The following is a 17,711-nucleotide window of genomic DNA, read 5'->3' as shown; positions in this document are numbered from 1 at the left end:
TGTTGCACACTAACAGCCTTCCGAAACAGTCTTACCTTACCTTTTGCTGCCCTCAAACAATCCATAATTCTCCTTTCCAAACTCGGCCTCCCTGCAAGTATGAATAGACCTCATTTAGAATAGCATATGGCAGTGAATGACTGCGTCTAGGGTATTCTAGGACAACAGCATTAGGCCTGCGTTTAGGCCTCTCCATACAACATTATGTTCCTCCTTTACTCAGCCTAGGAGCTTGCCCTCTCGGCCCTAGAACCTTGGCCCTCCATCCATCAATTCGGTCACTTGAAGTGGCCTGCGGCTAGGGCATCATGTAACCCTCCTTGACTGCGGCTAGGTATCCTTTTAGGATTGTGGCTAGGTAGGCTTTTAGGACTGCGGCTAGGGAAGCTTGTTTAGCCTCCTTCATAGCTACGTTAACACTCCTTCCATGACTGCGTTAATGGTAAGGACATCTTCTTTAGGTCAGCGTATAGGTCCCTTCCATAACTGCGGTTTGATCTCCATTAGGGCAGCGTAGATCAGCCTCCTTCCCTCTTGCATTTAGGGCTTCCTCTCCTAGATTTCTCTTCCACTAAAACCCAAAGCGAGTGGAGAGAAATCAAGAGTGAAGTGTGTGTGAAATGACTCTCAAGTCATCTCCTTTTATACTAAAACGTTGAGCACATGTGGGGGTTATTTGGTTGTTGGCCGACCTTGACGAATTGTCTTATAACACAAATAAATTCATAACTCCATGAATACTTATCGGAATCGAATGATCTTTAGATCAATCCTACACCTCTCGATGAGAGGAGTTCGGGAAAAATATCAGCTGCCATAAATAAGATGACCCACATGGAGTTTGGCCCTAGTTGCCAATTTTAACACTCCCTCTCAACTAGGGAGAACTCCATCCACTGATCCATCTGCCAAACTGTACTATCTCTGTCATCAGTGCCTTGCACTGCTCTGCTCTGCTGAACCATGAAGAAGAAGAATTGATCGAGAATGTCTCATACCATTCTCTACTAATCCGAAGTCAGTTCTATATGAAGAGAGTGTGTCATACCACTCTTACTGATCCCGGATCAGGTCCAAGAGAGTGAGTCATATCACTCTCACTGACCTAAAGTCAATTTCATTAATCCCAGATCAATATCAAAAGAGAGTGTCTCAAACCACTCATACTGATCCCAGATCAATGGAGATCATCCTAGCATAGGGAGTACAGTAGATATAATGATGCGTCCATCGATAGTACTACTATGGTCCCTAACCCCATTTCCCTACTCATTGACCAGATGAGAGGTACTTCCCATGAGTCCCAGACTACATGGGTAGGATGCCTCGACAGGAGAACCACCCATCTTGTCCATAAGTCGCCACGGGGTATCACAGGGGAAGGCTGAACCATTCACCTTGTACATAGTGCATCATTAAAGGGGGTGAGTCGCCCTATGGTCGCTTGTTTCTCCAAGAAGTACCCCAAGACCCCGGAGCTCCTAGAGCTCAATGCATGCATCATGCAGGACCCTCATAAGAGGGTCTCTCAACGACTCCAAATCGTTCGGGAAAGTCACAAATTTGACCTTTCCTCGGGGCTTCAACAGAATGTCTGCGACCTGTACATCAGTCTCAATGCAATCAAGCCTTCTCGCCCATCGATGTACCATATCCCAGATAAGGTAGTATCTGATGTCTATATGTTGGAGCAATCATAGAATACATGATTCCTCAACAATCAAATCCCTCCTGGTTGACACAGAAGATCATGGTGGTATCCATCATGTGTACAAATAACTCACTGAAGAGCTTCCACAATTAGACAGCTTCACACGAGATCATACTCGTAGCTATGTATTTGGTCTCAGTGGTGCTCAAAGCAACCGTCTTTTGCTTCCTGCTCATCCAAGATATCGAGCAGAACCCAAAAGTGCTCTTGCGATCCTTCACACTGCCTGCCCAATCAGCATTCGAATAATCATGCAGCTTCATATTTCCGGCAATGTATCTCAATCCATGAGAGATTGTGCCCCAAAGATATCTCAGAGGATTCTTGGCACCAATCTAGTGAGGCTCAACCATATATGAGCTCATCATGCGAACTGCAAAACATATGTCCAGGCGGAAGTTCACCAAGAACATCAACGCGAATGAGTTTATGAAGCTCAGAGACATTTCCCAAATCTGGTCCGGCATTACTACCACATAACTTCTGAAACTTAAGATCCTCGATGTAGTCACGGGCTTGCAGTTTACCATTCCAAATACGGAATCCAACTCCATCTTACTTTTGCAAATGAGAGGGTTAGCACCTGTCAAAAAGAGGTCGTCCTCAGAAGGTGCCGGTATGAGAGGTCTATCATCCACAACCTTCAAGCAATGGTTTGGATCGGCTTCACTCCTAGTGAATCTCAGCTTCATCAGATAGCTATCAATCCTCTCATACTAAGCCCGGGGTGTTTTGCTTCAAGCCATAGAGGGGTTTCTTCCACCTGCAGACATGAGATTCCCAATCATGAATCTCAAACCCCTCGAGTTATTCCAAACCGGTGGACCTGCTACATGAGGGGAATGGTCCCCTTGTAAGTTTTCCTTCAGTACATCTCAGACATGTACCTTCATGCTCTTCTTGAATTCAGGCATCCCTGTCACCATCTGACTCACATCGAGTAGGGCCCCATAATAAGTAGACCTTCGGTGCTATAGATGAGATGTGTCAACTGACATGGTCCCCAATGGACTTCCTGCAACTTGATACAAATTGCCAACCCTGAACCCATGAGTACAAGCATCTTTGAAAATTCTATTTTCAAACACGTAGTTTTCCATCGATGAATGCCACCCTGAAACCTTTGACTTCCATTGCCGAAATGGACACTAGGTTCTTCTTGCGATCAAGTACATAAAAGAGATTCTTGTAAATGAATTGAGTTACCCTCATCCAATTCAGGGATAACATTCCCTACACCCTTTCCGGGATAGGTGGTATTGACTCTAAGTATAATCCATGGTTGTTTCCATATCTACCAAATTAGAGAGGCACCCTTATATCCGATGAAGTGCCTTGAAGCACTACAATTAATAAGCCAGATTCCCAAGGAGTCTGGAGGGGAGGGCCAATTTAAGATAACGCTTTTTAATCTTATTGGAAACAACATTTGATTCTTCATACCTGGGTTTCCTTGCTTTCTTTGAAAAGTTGGCTATTTCCTTGATGACCTGCATTACCTATCATTCCTTCGATCATTGAAGATGTCCCTGGAATGATTGTTATCTTCATCAAGTGATGTGTCCCTGCTATTCGGACACCCTTCTATCCTTTGAAGTGATCTTTAGGTAGGCCATCAAAAGCTTCTGTTGCGCCATTTTGATAATGTTCTCTGCTTCGACTTCACCCTTGGTGAATTTGAAGAGGGATGAGGAATCCATTGATCATTTTGTCCTTTCCCAACTGTCTTCGGTGATTTCTCTTTCACTCTTGCTTGGGCTTTGTCTTCACCTCAGCTCTAATACCATGTTAATTTTAGGTATGGTCTATGCTTAAAGCAATTTATTTCAATTTTCATAGTTAGCTCAATATCTTATCCAGATTAGCAATCACATCAGCACTAAAGTGAATTGCAGATAGAACATAAACATAGATCGTAGAAGACAAGCCAAGATAAGAGGACACAAGATGTGGCGCTAGCCAGGGACAAACCCCAATGTGGGGAAACCCTTGATCAATTCTTTTTATATGTTCTTCAATAGTTCAGTAGAGAGAGAGAGAGAGAGATAGTACATTTACAACAGAAATCAACACTTTGACTTATAATAGCATAGATCATCCCTAAGAGGATGATACATGAGGTAGTTGAACTCAGTTGAAGACATGCTGCTTCAACTGATTCTCCCAGGTGACTCCATCACCCATCATAGTGTTGCATCTCATCATCATGCTGCACCTCACTGTGCTGCATCGTGCTACACTCATCATCACTATGTTGGACCTCATTACCATGTCGCACACATCATACTGTTGCACCATGATTGCTTGCAGTCCCATGCAAGCACCATGTCCTACTGTACCACTTACCATGTTGTTGTCCCTTGCAGCACCATGTTGTTGTCCCACTGTTTAGCATTGCTACTGCAGTCCCAATGTGCTTTGGCTGCCACGTGTCATTGATGCTCCTATGATTGCTTGTTGTCCCATTTGTGTTTGCAGCACCGTGCTTGCTATTGTCCCATTGTAACCTACAGCAACCCAACAATCATGCCCCAAAACATACCTTGAACAACCTTAATGAACTGCGGCCTAGTCAAGGTAGATGGTTGCCTCCTCATGTTGTTGTTCTGAGCATATGGCAGCCCCTAACACTTCCACGCTGCCCTGTTTTGGAGTGGCTAGGCTTGTGGCCTACCACAAACCTCTGCTGCACACTAACAGCCTTCCGAAACAGTCTTACCTTACCTTTTGCTACCCTCAAACAATCCTTAATTCTCCTTTCCAAACTCAGCTTCCCTGCAAGTATGAACCAGTGTTGCGAAAATCGCGATATTATCGACAAATCGCGATTTTTTGAGTTTGGCAATATTATCGCCCAATTTTTACGCTAATTTTTTTCTCAAAAAATTGCGATTTTTTGGGAAAAAAATCTTTTGGTAAAAAATAAAAATAAAAATCTCCGATTTTTTTATGAGGAGGAGGTGACACAACCTACCCAGGCTACCCTTATCACCAGTAGAGGACGTGGTCTACCTCCTGTAGCTCCTAGTTCTTCAGCTTCTAGAGCACAGCAAAGTCCACTGCCAACTCCACCAGCATCTACATCTAGAGGGAAAGGGAAAGCTATTGCATTTTCTCGCAAGAGGGGCAGAGGAAATCAGTAGTATTAGACTTTAGTTATTTCGTTCATTTCATTGTACATGACATTACGACTCATGATATGAGATACATTATTATATTTTTTGATGATATTTTAAGGCTGAGTTGGGACTTAGGAGTCAGGACTTACTATTCAGGACATAATTCACTGTTATGTGGGATGTAGCACTAGAAATGACATTACACATCTTATATATTAGTTCTTTTATCATATTTATGTGTTAATGTATTTATTTTATGTTGTAGATGCTTTAGATATTAAAAAAATGAATATTTTTGTATTTTACGATTTTTTCCCGATTTTTACCGATTTTTTCCCGATTTTTACGATTTTTTCCCCTCGCCGATAATATCCCGATAACGATAACTGCAACATTGGTATGAACAAACCTCATTTAGAATAGCGTATGGCAGTGAATGACTGCGTCTAGGGTATTCTAGGACAGAAGCCTTAGGCCTGCGTTTACGACTCTCCATACAGCGTTATGTTCCTCCTTTACTCAACCTAGGAGCTTGCCCTCTTGGCCCTAGAACCTAGGCCCTCCATCCATCAATTCGGTCACTTGAAGTGGCCTGCGGCTAGGGCATCATGGATCTGCGGCTAGGGCAGCTTGTTTAGCCTCCTTCATAGCTACGTTAACACTCCTTCCATGGCTGCGTTAATGGTAAGGACATCTTCTTTAGGTCAGTGTATAGGTCCCTTCCATAACTGCGGTTTGATCTCCATTAGGGCAGCATAGATCAGCCTCCTTCCCTCCTACGTTTAGGGCTTCCTCTCCTATATTTCTCTTCCACTAAAACCCAAAGCGAGTGGAGAGAAATCAAGAGTGAAGTGTGTGTGAAATGACTCTCAAGTCATATCCTTTTATACTAAAACGTTGAGCACATGTGCGGGTTATTTGGTCGCTGGCCGAACTTGACGAATTGTCTTATAACACAAATAAATTCATAACTCCATGAATACTTATCGGAATCGGATGATCTTTAGATCAATCCTACACCTCTCGATGAGAGGAGTCCGAGAAAAATATCAGCTGCCATAAATAAGATGACCCACATGGATTTTGGCCCTAGTTGCCAATTTTAACACCATTGGACTTTCAAAATGCGCCCTTGATCAACATGATGTTTGCAAGGGATGCATTCTTCAAAAATATGTTAAATCCTCTTTCCAGGGCCGAGATAGCAGAGTTGGAGAAATCTTGAAGCAAGTTCACTCATATGTGCATGGACCATTTTCCACTGTCTCGACTGCAAAGCGCATGTGTTATGTGATCTTCATGGATCTATTTCATGAAGAAGAAAGATGAGGTTTATTCAAAGTTTGTTGAATTTAAAGCCTTAGTTTAAAATGAGACTGGAAAGAAAATTAAATCCTTGAGAAGTGATAATGGAGGAGAGTATGTGTCTAATGCCTTCAAAGAATTATGTGCCAAGGAGGGTATTAGAAGGGAGTTGATTACATCCAACGACCCACAACAAAATGGAGTTGTAGAGAGGAAAAATTTTAGTATTGTAGGAGCTGCTAGAGCAATGTTGCATGGCCAGGGATTGCCACTATCCTTATGTGTAGAAGCTTGCAATACAACTGTTTACTTGCATAATAGGAGCCCTCACAAAATTCTTGGAATGATTACACCTGAAGAGGCTTTCACTGGGAGGAAGCCAGATGTCTCCCACTTTCGCATTTTTGGATCCATAGTCTATTGTCATGTCTCCAAAGATAGCAGGAAAAAATTGGAGCCCACTACAGAGAGGGGGATCTTTGTAGGATACACAGAGACACCTCATATTTACCGAGTGTACATGCCCTCACTCAGGATGATTGTGATGAGGAGGGATGTGAGATTTGATGAGGAGAAAGCCATGAGGAGTTCTCTAGAGCGAGAGCTGAGCATACCACCAGAGGAGGAGCTTCTAGCTCCAAAGGAGGAGCCTCAATCAAATCCACAGAGTCATATCTTGCTCAAAGGCAAGAGGACATTCCAGGAGGATGATGTGGAGCAGCCACATGTGGAGGAGCAGAGAGCAGACCGAGTGGAGGCACCCACTCACATAGAGCCTTCCAGAGAAGGGAGGAAGAGGACTAGGATGGTTGATAGATTGGTGTAGGAAGCTCAAGAGCAGGTTGGAGCTCCTAGCTCCTTGTGCAAACAGAGGAGATCACCAGAGAGATATACTAGATATATGGCAGTCATGTCAAATTTGATTGATTATGAGTCATCTTCTTTTGAAGAGGTTGTTTCCCAACAGGTGTGGGTAGATGCCATGGTGGAGGAGTATGACTCCATCATGAAGAATGATGCTTGGGAGGTTGTGCCTAGACTTGAGGGCAAATCTATTATTGGCTCTAGGTGGGTGTATAAGGTGAAACATGCAGCTGATGGCAATGTTGAGAAGTACAAGGCCATATTTGTGGCCAAAGGCTTCTCACAGGTGGAGGGGATTGATTATGAGGAGACATTTGCCCCTGTGGAAAGATACTCATCTATCAGGACCATACTTGCATTGGCAGCACAATTTGGGTGGAGGATCCACCAAATGGATGTTAAGACTGCCTTCCTCAATGGAGTGGTTAAGGAAGAGACCTACATTGAGCAGCCTGAGGGGTTCGAGACCTTTAGCAAGATGACACATGTGTAGGCTCAAGAGAGCCCTCTATGGTCTCAAGCAAGCACCTCGTGCTTGGTACACTCGCATGGATTCGTATCTCAGTGGATTAGGTTTCACTAAGAGTGAAGCAAATGCCAATATCTACGACATTATGGTAGAGATGGAAGTCTGCTCATCTTAGTCCTTTATGTGGATGATCTGATACTAACAGGAGATGACTTGCAAGGAGGACCTTGCAAGAGAGTTCGAGATGAAGGATATGGGTTTGATGCACTACTTCCTTGGCTTGGAGGTGTGGCAGGGAGATGGAGAGATATTTTTTGGACAGGGGAAGTACACCTCTGAAATCCTTCAAAGATTCCATATGCAGGATTGCAAACCCATGGATACTCCTCTAGGTACTAACTGGAGGAAAGAGGATGCTTCTACAGGTGAGGTAGTAGATGGCACTATCTATAGACAGTTGGTGGGGTCCTTGATGTACTTGGTGAACACAAGGCTCGATATTTTTTTTGCAGTTAATCAACTTAGTCCTTTTATGGTGGAGCCTACCAAGCTTCACGAGAAGCAACAAAACATGTTCTTAGATGCCTCAGAGGCACAACAAACTTTGGCTTATGGTACAGGTAGACTAATGGAGTGAAGCTCCAAGGCTTCATAGATGTAGATTGGGAAGGGAATTCCTCGAATAAGAAGAGCACATTGGGAGCAGTCTTTAGTTTTGGGTTAGCAGTTGTTTCTTAGTACAACACGAAACAAAGATTTACAGCACTCAGCTCAATAGAGGCCAAGTATATGGCTATTAGTCAAGCAACATGCGAGGCTATTTGGATGAGGAAGATCCTGGTTGGTCTCTTCAATCAGGGAATGGAGCCTACATTGATCCACTATGACAATCAAAATTGTATAAAACTCTTTGAAAATCCTGTATTTCATGATAGGTCCAAGCATATAAACATCAGGTACCATCACCTGAGAGATTGTGGGAAGAGGAGGATCGTCATGTTACAATACATTCCTACAGAGGAGCAGGATGCAGCCATCTCTATCAAGAGGTAAGTTCAAGTTCCACAGGAGCAGGATTGGGGTTGTTAAGAACCCTTTTCTTGCTAAGAGGGAGTGTTAAATTGTAGCAAGAAAAGGCTTCATTTGACTTGTGCCTTAGTCAAATGGAGAAATTTGAATTTCCACTTCAACAGGATGAGTTGACATGCAGTTAGCAAGAGTGACATGGCCAAGTCACTCAATTAAGTCAGTCAATTCGAGTTTGTGGGCAAGAAGTAGAGTTGTGCATGAGTTGATTGCTAAGATCTAGCAATCTAGTGGAGTTATATTTAGTGAAACTCAGTTATCTGAGCTCTAGTCTAGAATAGAGTCAATATGAGTTCAGTTGAGTAGTTGTAATTGTTGTTAACTCACTGATCTCTCAGTTAACTAGTCAATTTACTAAAAATAGCCCTAGTCATGCATGCAATTCGAATTGCCTAGTGGAGTGGAGAGAAAAAGCATAATTGTAATCATTATTGTATACTAGTGAGTGTACAGAGTTTGCATGTAGTAGGTGAGCCATTTCTCTTGGGATTTGTGCAAGGAAATAGGAGCTTCCCTATTCTTTAGGAGAAGGAATTGTGCAAGGAAATAGGAGGAAGCAGGAGGCCTATTTTGGTTGGCCAGAGCAGACTTAGGAGGAGGAGATTAGTATTGCAATGCAAGTTGAGCTTCAAGCATTGAAGTAGTCATTGTAATAGATCATTGTTCTCATCTGATATAATACAAACAGAGGAGGGGTTTTTCCCAGTTGGGTTCCCCAGTAAAAATATTGTGTTCATTGTGATTGAATGATTGCATGTGTTTCTATTGTATGTTTTCCTTTCCGCAAATTGAGTAGAAGAAATTTGTGTCTATTGTTTTCAATCTAAATTCATTAGCAGCTGCAAATTTCGAACTATTTCTACACTTGCAATCCTACATCAAGTTGTTTGCTCCATTCAATATAAGGTCATCAACATAGAGCACTAGAATGAGCAGAAGCCCTCCAACCATGATGTATTAGTATAGATTGGCATCCACCTCACTCTTAGTGAAGCCCAATCCTCAAAGGTAGCTATCAATACAAGTGTACCATGCTCTCGGAGCCTGCTTGAGCCCATAAAGAGCTCTCTTCAGCTTGCACACATGTGTGTCTCTGTTGAACTGCTCAAACCCCTCTGGCTACTCCATATAAATCTCCTCCTCAACCACTTCGTTAAGGAACACTATCTTCACGTCCATCTGGTGGATCTTCCACCCTATCTGTGCTACAACTGCCAGAATAGTCCTGATGGATGAATACCGTGTTACTGGGGCAAAGGTCTCATCATAGTCTATGCCCTCAATCTGTGAGAAGCCCTTGGCCACAAACCTGGCATTGTACTTCTCCACACTCCCATTTGTTCGATGCTTCACCTTGTACACCCAGTGTGAACCTACTACTAACTTGTCATCTGGTTGTGGCACTATCTCCCAAACACCGTTCTTCATGACGAAGGAATATTCCTCCACCTTGGCATCTTGCCAAACTGTTGAGAAGCTTCCTCCTTATAACAAGAAGTCTCAGTATCCACCAACCCTATCATCAGTGCCATATATCTTGTGAACCTTTGTGGCTGCTTGCTCTACCTGAACATGGTGCTAGGAGCCTCAACCTACTCCTGGGCCTCCTGAATCAACCTATCAACCCACTTGGCTATCTTCCTCCCTGTATTGGGAGTCTCTGACTAAGTAGTTGCTTGCTCTCGTCCTGGTCTCTCCTCCTCATCCTTCTGTTAGTTATCCTGGTGTGCGGCCCTCTTGCCACCAAGCTAGGACTCAATTCGTGATCTTGGCTATGACTCCTCCTTGGGAGTGAGTAACTCCTCCTCAGGTACTCCAACTTGCTCACGCTCCAAGGATTCCCTTAGAGCCGTGTCCTCCTAGAACCTCACATCCTGCCTAATAACTGTCTTCTTAAGTCCTAGTAGATACACCCCATATGTCTGAGTTGTCTCATTGTATCCCATGAAAATTCCCTTTTCAGTGGTGGGCTCCAACTTCTTCTGTTATCTTTGGACACATGGCAATAAACTTTTGTGCCAAAGATACGGAAGTGTGAAACATCAAGCTTCTTGCTTGTGAAAACCTCCTCCGATGTAACTCGTCCAAGCACCCTATGTGGACTCCTGTTCTGCAAATATACTACAGTGTTGCATGTCTCTGCCCACAAGAACATAGGCAATCCCTGATCAAGCAACATGGCCTTGGCCCCTCCAACAATATTGCGGTTCTTCCTCTCAGGCACTCCATTCAGCTGAGGTTCATGTGGTGCTATGAGCTCTCTCCTAATGCCCTCCTTTGCACATAAATCCTTGAAGGCATTGGAGACATATTCTCTGCCATTGTCACTCCTCAATGCTTTGATCTTCTTCCTTGTCTGGTTTTCTACCAAGGCCTTATACTCCATGAACTTGGAGAAGACCTCATCCTTCTTTTTCATAAAGAATATCCAAGTTTTACGAGAATAATCATCTATGAAAGTGACATAATACCTGTGTCTCATAAGAGATGGAGAAGAGAAGGGCCCACATACATCTGAATGCACCAGCTCCAAAATCCCTTTAGCTCTATTGTCTCAGCCCTAAAAAGAAGTCTTTGCATACTTTCCAAGTGTGCACCCCTTGCACACATCATGTTGATCAAAACTACATGTTGGTAATCCTATGGCTATCTGCTGAAGAATCTTCAGCACCCCATGATGCAAGTGTCCCATGCGCTTGTGCCAAATTTCTCCAACATCTCTACTCTACTCACCACCTGCCTTGCTGCTCAAGGTTGCGCATGTTTCAACCTGCAACCTGTAAAGGTTCTTCATCCTCACACCTATTCGCTCCACTAATCCAGAAGCTAAGTGTTTGAGGTAAGCCTTACCTCTGCTGAAGATGACATCATATCCCTTGTCCTCAAAGGTAGCTACTGAAACAAGGTTCTTCTTCAAGCCTAGAACATAGAGGAACTCATCGAGATGGAGAGCGCTCCCAAACTCTCTCTCAAAGTTGATAGTAGCAACTCCCCTAGATGCATACTTGCCATCATCTCCTAGCTCAATTTGAAACTGCATGTCCTCCTTTAATTAGTTGAAATACTCCCTACTCTCAATCATGTGGAAGGACGCTCTGGAATCAATATACCACGTGTTGCTCCCTACTGAGCTTGCCATGCAAGCTATCAATGAGAAATCTTTCTCGAATTGAGAAGCAAACCCATCTACCTCAACTGATGCAGCCACATGATCCTTGTTGGATCTCTTCTTCTTGTTAGGACACTTAGTAGCATAGTTCCCAAACTCGTGGCAATGGAAGCACTTGATCTTGCTTAGATCCTTCTTCTTCCTCTTGCCAATCTGACTAGACTCGGCCTTCCCTTTGCCTTTCTTGCCCTTGGCTTTCCCTTCCAAGGCAAAGTTCTCCTCGTCCTCTATCTTGGTTGATCTACCATATTTGGTCCCTCTCTGGATTTCTTCTTGAACGCAATCACTCCATAACCTTTCCCAACTAGGAAAATCTTCTCTGCCACTGACTGCATCTTGGAATCTATACCAAGACTTATGAAGTCCTAGTAGTGCAAGACTCCACAAGGTCACTATGTGGTACAGTCACACCGGCACCACCTAGATCATCTTGAACCTGAGTAACTTTGAAAGATATGTGACGATGGGCTCTCCTTTGCTCATCTAGATACTCCTTAGCCTCTCCTTGAAAGCAAGCTTCCTGGCATCACTGGAACCCTGATACAAATCTAAGATAGCTTTGAACATTTCATATGCAGTCTTCTTCACATGGAGATGAAGAATAATATGATCTTTGATCCCCTCTAGAATAATACTCTTTGCCTTGATATCATTCTTAGTATGTTGGGCCAAATGTTGGGGATCTTGTGGTGGCAGTATAGCGTTCTTGATAAACTCCCCCACCCCATTATCTTCCAACATTATTGTGATCCTCTCCTTCCATGAGCAGAAGTTAGAGGTTCCCTCTAAACAGTGGTCTGCTCTTAATCCTTGGAATGCCATCCTCCTTGTCCAAAGAACTACTAACTCACAAACTGATCTTTGTTCTTCACAAACTGATCTCTGATCTTCACAAACTGATCTCTGTGTGCTGATCTTTATGTTGATCTCTGCTCTGCTATCGTGTTAAATTTCCATAGAACTTTGCAACTACTTAGTGAATAACTGAAAAATAAGGAAACCAATACTGAAACCTACTTTAACCTTCACCGAGATACAAAGTCCTTTAACTGATAAGCAGCAGAATAATAATAGAAATAAAAAAACAGTCACACAAGAAACACAATAATTTTTCTTGGGAAAACCCACTTCTTATTGTAGAATTTATTGATAGAGTTAGAGCAATTAGATCTCTTACAAGGCAATCTATTTCGCTATGAAAGCCCTCTCATTCTCACTGTTAAACTAGCTTGAAAACACCTTGCAAACTCGTGACCCAGCTCCTACTTCGTTGCGGCCTGCCTGGCTCTATTTCCTTGCGTTGATTTCCTCCTATTTCCTAGCACAGTCTGGCCCCTAATATTTAGGATGGACCTCCTAAATCCTAGCTCAATCTGGCAGCAAGAAGGTCACTCTATCCTCTGCGTATTGGCTCCTCCAATGTACGCACTCTCAACAAGAAGCTCTCACACACAAACTCGTGCAACAACATTGATGAATAAACTTGTGCTTTCGTCCTCCTTTTATTGATTCGATCCATGCTAAATTTGGCAAGTACAAATTTAGAACACGAGTGGAGATTGACTAGTTAACTAAGTCAATTGCTAGATTAACTCGTCCTTGCCTCAATCAAGACTGAAGCTCTCCAACTCGTCATCTTCCAAACTCGAACTGCCTACTGAAAGTCTGCTTAACTGTTCCTCCAACTCCATGCATGAGTTTACAATCTCCACGAACTCGTCCATGGTCAAAGGAAGACTATTTGTGGTCTCTCTCTGACTAAGGCACAAGCCAGAGAAGACCTTCTCTTGCTACCATTTTCAACAAGATTCAACTTTATACCATAGAGACCATATGGTTAAGTTAGACAACTGCATCTATCTATGACTATACACACTAACAGTATTAAGGGAATTATAAGGAAAAGTTCAAAAAAAATGAACGTTAAAAAGTCATAAAAAGAACATGTAAGCACCCTATGAGTTGAAACTTGAAACTTCTTAATGGAAAAGTAAAATCTGTAATCGGCAAATTATAGTAGTCGTTATACAACATTATTAAATGTATTTTCATCCAATGACAGAAGTAGTCTCTGGACATAGCATTAGCCAAGATTACCTTCGAATGAAAGAATCTTCTTCGACAAAATACTACAGGGAAACCTAAGAATTTCCAACAAGAACATGAGACTTACTTCACTAACTTTGAAGAAAAGAAAACAGGCAATATGTTAGATGAGTGACACATGGAGACATAGGAATAATCAAGAGTAGGCTTGACACTAGCATGAACTTTTCTTTACCTGTCTTTGTTTATAAAAAGCAAAGTTTCGGACAGGAATTGTACTTTTAGGTGGCCAATTTTGAATACTTTTGCATTCTTTAATATCATTTTATTATCTGTGATCCATATTTATGTTCATATTATTTGTGCATCTTCATTATCTAGTAATTAAATTTCATCTAATTTTGCATTGATTTAATTCTTCATAATATTAGCTTATATGCTAATGACAACTGATACATTGATAAGTAGACTAACCTGTTTGTCTTGACAAAGAAGGAGCCAACCTCAGTGTCATAGCGATTTGCAACACTAATGCACCCACCACCAACAGGAATTATCCGCTGTATCTTTGATGCCCCACCTTCGCCAAGAATCCATTCCTTAATGGGGTCTTTCTCAGATGTTGCCACTGCCATTCCAACATAGCATCAAGAATAGTATTTGAAAAAATAATAGCATATCATCACAAAGAAACAAGACAATAATATTACAGTTAATCTCAAATTTCCTCTTTGCAACTCTAGAGGGTTTTTCAATTTTGAAATATTCTGACTGATAGAAATGTCACTATCTTTGACCAAGTCTCCTAGGATTACAATTGTAAAATACATATTTAGGTGAGTAATCATCTTTGACCATGTTACCTAGAAATATTTACAATGAGCTAGGTGAAAAACAGAATATCAAAGTACAAAAGAAATATAATACGGAGGGGATACTTGGAGTGAAATCATTTTACTCGGAAATTTAGAGTGAAGATAGCAAGAAGGGCTGCGGACCTTCATTTTCTTAAGAACTTTCATAAAGTCCTGATGATGGATCCCGGTTGGGATTTGAAACGTTGACGGAAAAATGGTTCATATTGTGGATTCTCCGGTAACTAAGTCAAAAGATATAAACCACAGATGTCTTAAATCCAGAATCTTGTCCCTATATGGAGGGGATACTTGGAGTGAAATCATTTTACTCGAAAAATTTAGAGTGAAGATAGCAAGAAGAGCTGCAGACCTTCATTTTCTTAAGAACTTTCATAAAGTCCTGATGATGGATCCCGGTTGGGATTTGAAACGTTGATGGAAAAATGGTTCGTACTATGGATTCTCCGGTAACTAAGTCAAAAGATATAAACCACAGATGTCTTAAATTCATAATCTTGTCCCTATATGGAGGGGATACTTGGAGTGAAATCATTTTACTCAAAAAATTTAGAGTGAAGATAGCAAGAAGCGCTGCGGACCTTCATTTTCTTAAGAACTTTCATTAAGTCCTCATGATGGATCCCGGTTGGGATTTGAAACGTTGACGGAAAAATGGTTCGTACTGTGGATTCTCCAGTAACTAAGTCAAAAGATAATACATATTCAAACTAATTCCACTAGGACCTGGAGAGTTAAATGCCATTGATGCTCGGAGTGATTGATTATGTCTAGAATGCATGGTAGAGATGAATGGTCACGGTTGGGTCTATGCTAGTCATAGGGACAATCTAAAATGTTACAAGTATGTCCCTCCTAACAGTTCCTCCAATATAATCAAAGAATAGACAGAACGCCAGGTTGGATCTATGCCTTGAGAGAGAAGATGAGCACCATTGTCGCCAGGATTTACCACATAAGTGGTGAGAGCAAATTCCAACCTCCTAAGGAAATGCCTTTTCCAAGAACTAAACTGTTGAAGAATGTAACTAGTGTCAGGCTTCATAATTATATTTGAAATGTATTTGTCAAAAGAAAGAAAAAGAAATTTTATTATCAAATAAATTGACTTATTAAAGCATGGGTTTCATGCTTGGGTCAATTGTTTTTAGGTCAAAGCCTCCATTGAAGGCTTCTAGGGTTTATGTCAAGTGTCATTGTCCATGTCATATTGTAAAGAACCCTTCTTGGGATTTATTTGTCAAAGAAGAAATTTATTTTATTGTAAAATAGGTCAATTAGGCCTCCTCCACCAAGTCGGCCTCAAACTGGACAAGTTGGCCTAAACTGGGCAGCAGAATCACTATATAAAGGCAGCAACTCGACCTCATTTGTCACTCACTCATAACAAGTTTTATCTGCAGTTTTTGGGCAAAGAAAAGGTGTGAACTTCTAAGGAAGAAGAGGAAAAGGATAGCGAAGGAGAAGGAGGTCTCTCACAAGCATAAGAAGTCGAAATTCTCTCTTTTTTCCCACACGTGTGAAGTTGTGAAGCTGTTGGAGGGGCCGAAATTCTGCAGTTGCTGGGGAGGCCGAAATTCTGAAGCTGGGCCGAAATTCTAGTGAAGCTGGGCCGAAATTTCTAGGTTGATGCTGGGTTGAAGCTGTTGGACAAGAAGAGACTATTGAAGGTTGTTGTATCTCATTGGAAGGCTGACTTGGTGGAGGAGGAAGGTCTGTTGGTCTAGGGTCTTGGTCTATCTCATCTTGAATTACTGAATGAAGAGTTCTTGACTGGGTTTTCCCCTATATAGGGGTTTTAGCCCTAGTTGTTCGCATACATCTGGTGTCCTTGATCTTCAAGTTTTGTTTTGATAATCGCTTGATGAACAAATAAAAAGAAGAACATAAGAAAGTTAATAAGAACATAAGAGTATCACAAGTAATTATCAACATAAGGAAATCTTTCTGCCTTTCTGATTTTCTAATATGGTATCAAAGCTAAGGTGAAGAAGAAGGAAAAAGGCAGGTCGAAGATCTATTAAGGAAAAGGAGATCAAAGAAAGGTCATTAACGAAAAGAGTTATATAAAGAGACAAGCCTATTATCTATAGGAACTATGACAAACTCAATGAAGGGAGAAAACAAATTAGAAGGAGCCTCCAACTACAGGGCCTGGAAAAAAAGTATATACCTCATTCTCGAAAAGAACAAAGTTTGGGATCTCGTTCAAGGAAAAATCAAGAAGCCTACTAATGAATCAAGTGTTGCAGAGAAAGCAAACTTTAGAGAAATCAAAATTGTGGCTATGAACCTAATAGTGGATGGAGTTAAGGATAACCTAATTCCATACATATCCAACATAAATTCCGCTCAAGAAATGTATGAGGCTCTCTCTAGGTTATTCACAATCAAGAACATTGGTCAAATAGCAAGTCTCAATAATGAGCTAAGAACTATTAAGATGACAAATGATGATACCGTTTCATCATATTTTATAAGGATATCGAGAATCAGAGATGAACTCCAAGCAATAGATGAATTTGTCCCAGAAAAGGACCTCGTAATTACTGCCCTTCTAGGACTATCAAAATCTTGGAATGCCTTTGCATCACTGCTTAACAATTGGAAGGATACTCCAACATTTGAACAAATGTGGAATGCATGTAGTCAAGAAGAAGCCAAAATATCATTAGTAAACAACAAGAAGGAAGAAGAAGAAAACACCTCAAATTCCTATTCTGCTCATCACAAGAAGGGAACCTTCAAGAAGTTCAAAGGACCAAAGAAGAATATAGACCTATCCAAGATTGAATGTTACAACTGTCACAAGATGGGTCACTATAAAAGCCAATGTCCAAAAAATCCAAGAAATAAGAAGAGAGAGAGGGAACATGTGAATGGTGTTGATGAATATCCACCTAAAAAGAACAAAACCGAAGAATCAGAGGTCAAGGACTTATACTACTAAGTCCTCTCTCTCTCTCATAACCCTCTAAGTCCTTTATCGTTGTTTTGAATTGTTTTTCTTTATGTTTTCATTTCTAAAGATTATAGGTCTAACATATATTGTTAGAACATTTTTCAT

General features: G+C 41.5%; 1 protein-coding gene across 14 annotated transcripts in view; it reads right to left on the bottom strand.

Annotated features, from left to right (window-relative positions):
* Window positions 1-17,711, bottom strand: part of LOC149191415 (Protein kinase superfamily protein) — a 476,220-nt gene that overhangs the window by 428,174 nt on the left and 30,335 nt on the right. For all 14 annotated transcript variants that reach the window (XM_089404247.1, XM_089404237.1, XM_089404250.1 and 11 more), the window contains exon 2: window positions 14,244-14,397. In XM_089404247.1, the coding sequence (XP_089260373.1) occupies window positions 14,244-14,397 (154 nt within the window). The remainder of the gene's footprint in view (window positions 1-14,243; window positions 14,398-17,711) is intronic.

This window comes from Pinus tabuliformis, chromosome 2_2, assembly GCF_031772625.1.
Source record: "Pinus tabuliformis cultivar Carrire ecotype Pingquan chromosome 2_2, CPIR1, whole genome shotgun sequence".
Taxonomy (NCBI): domain Eukaryota; kingdom Viridiplantae; phylum Streptophyta; class Pinopsida; order Pinales; family Pinaceae; genus Pinus; species Pinus tabuliformis.
This window is presented reverse-complemented; position numbering and strand designations above follow the sequence as displayed.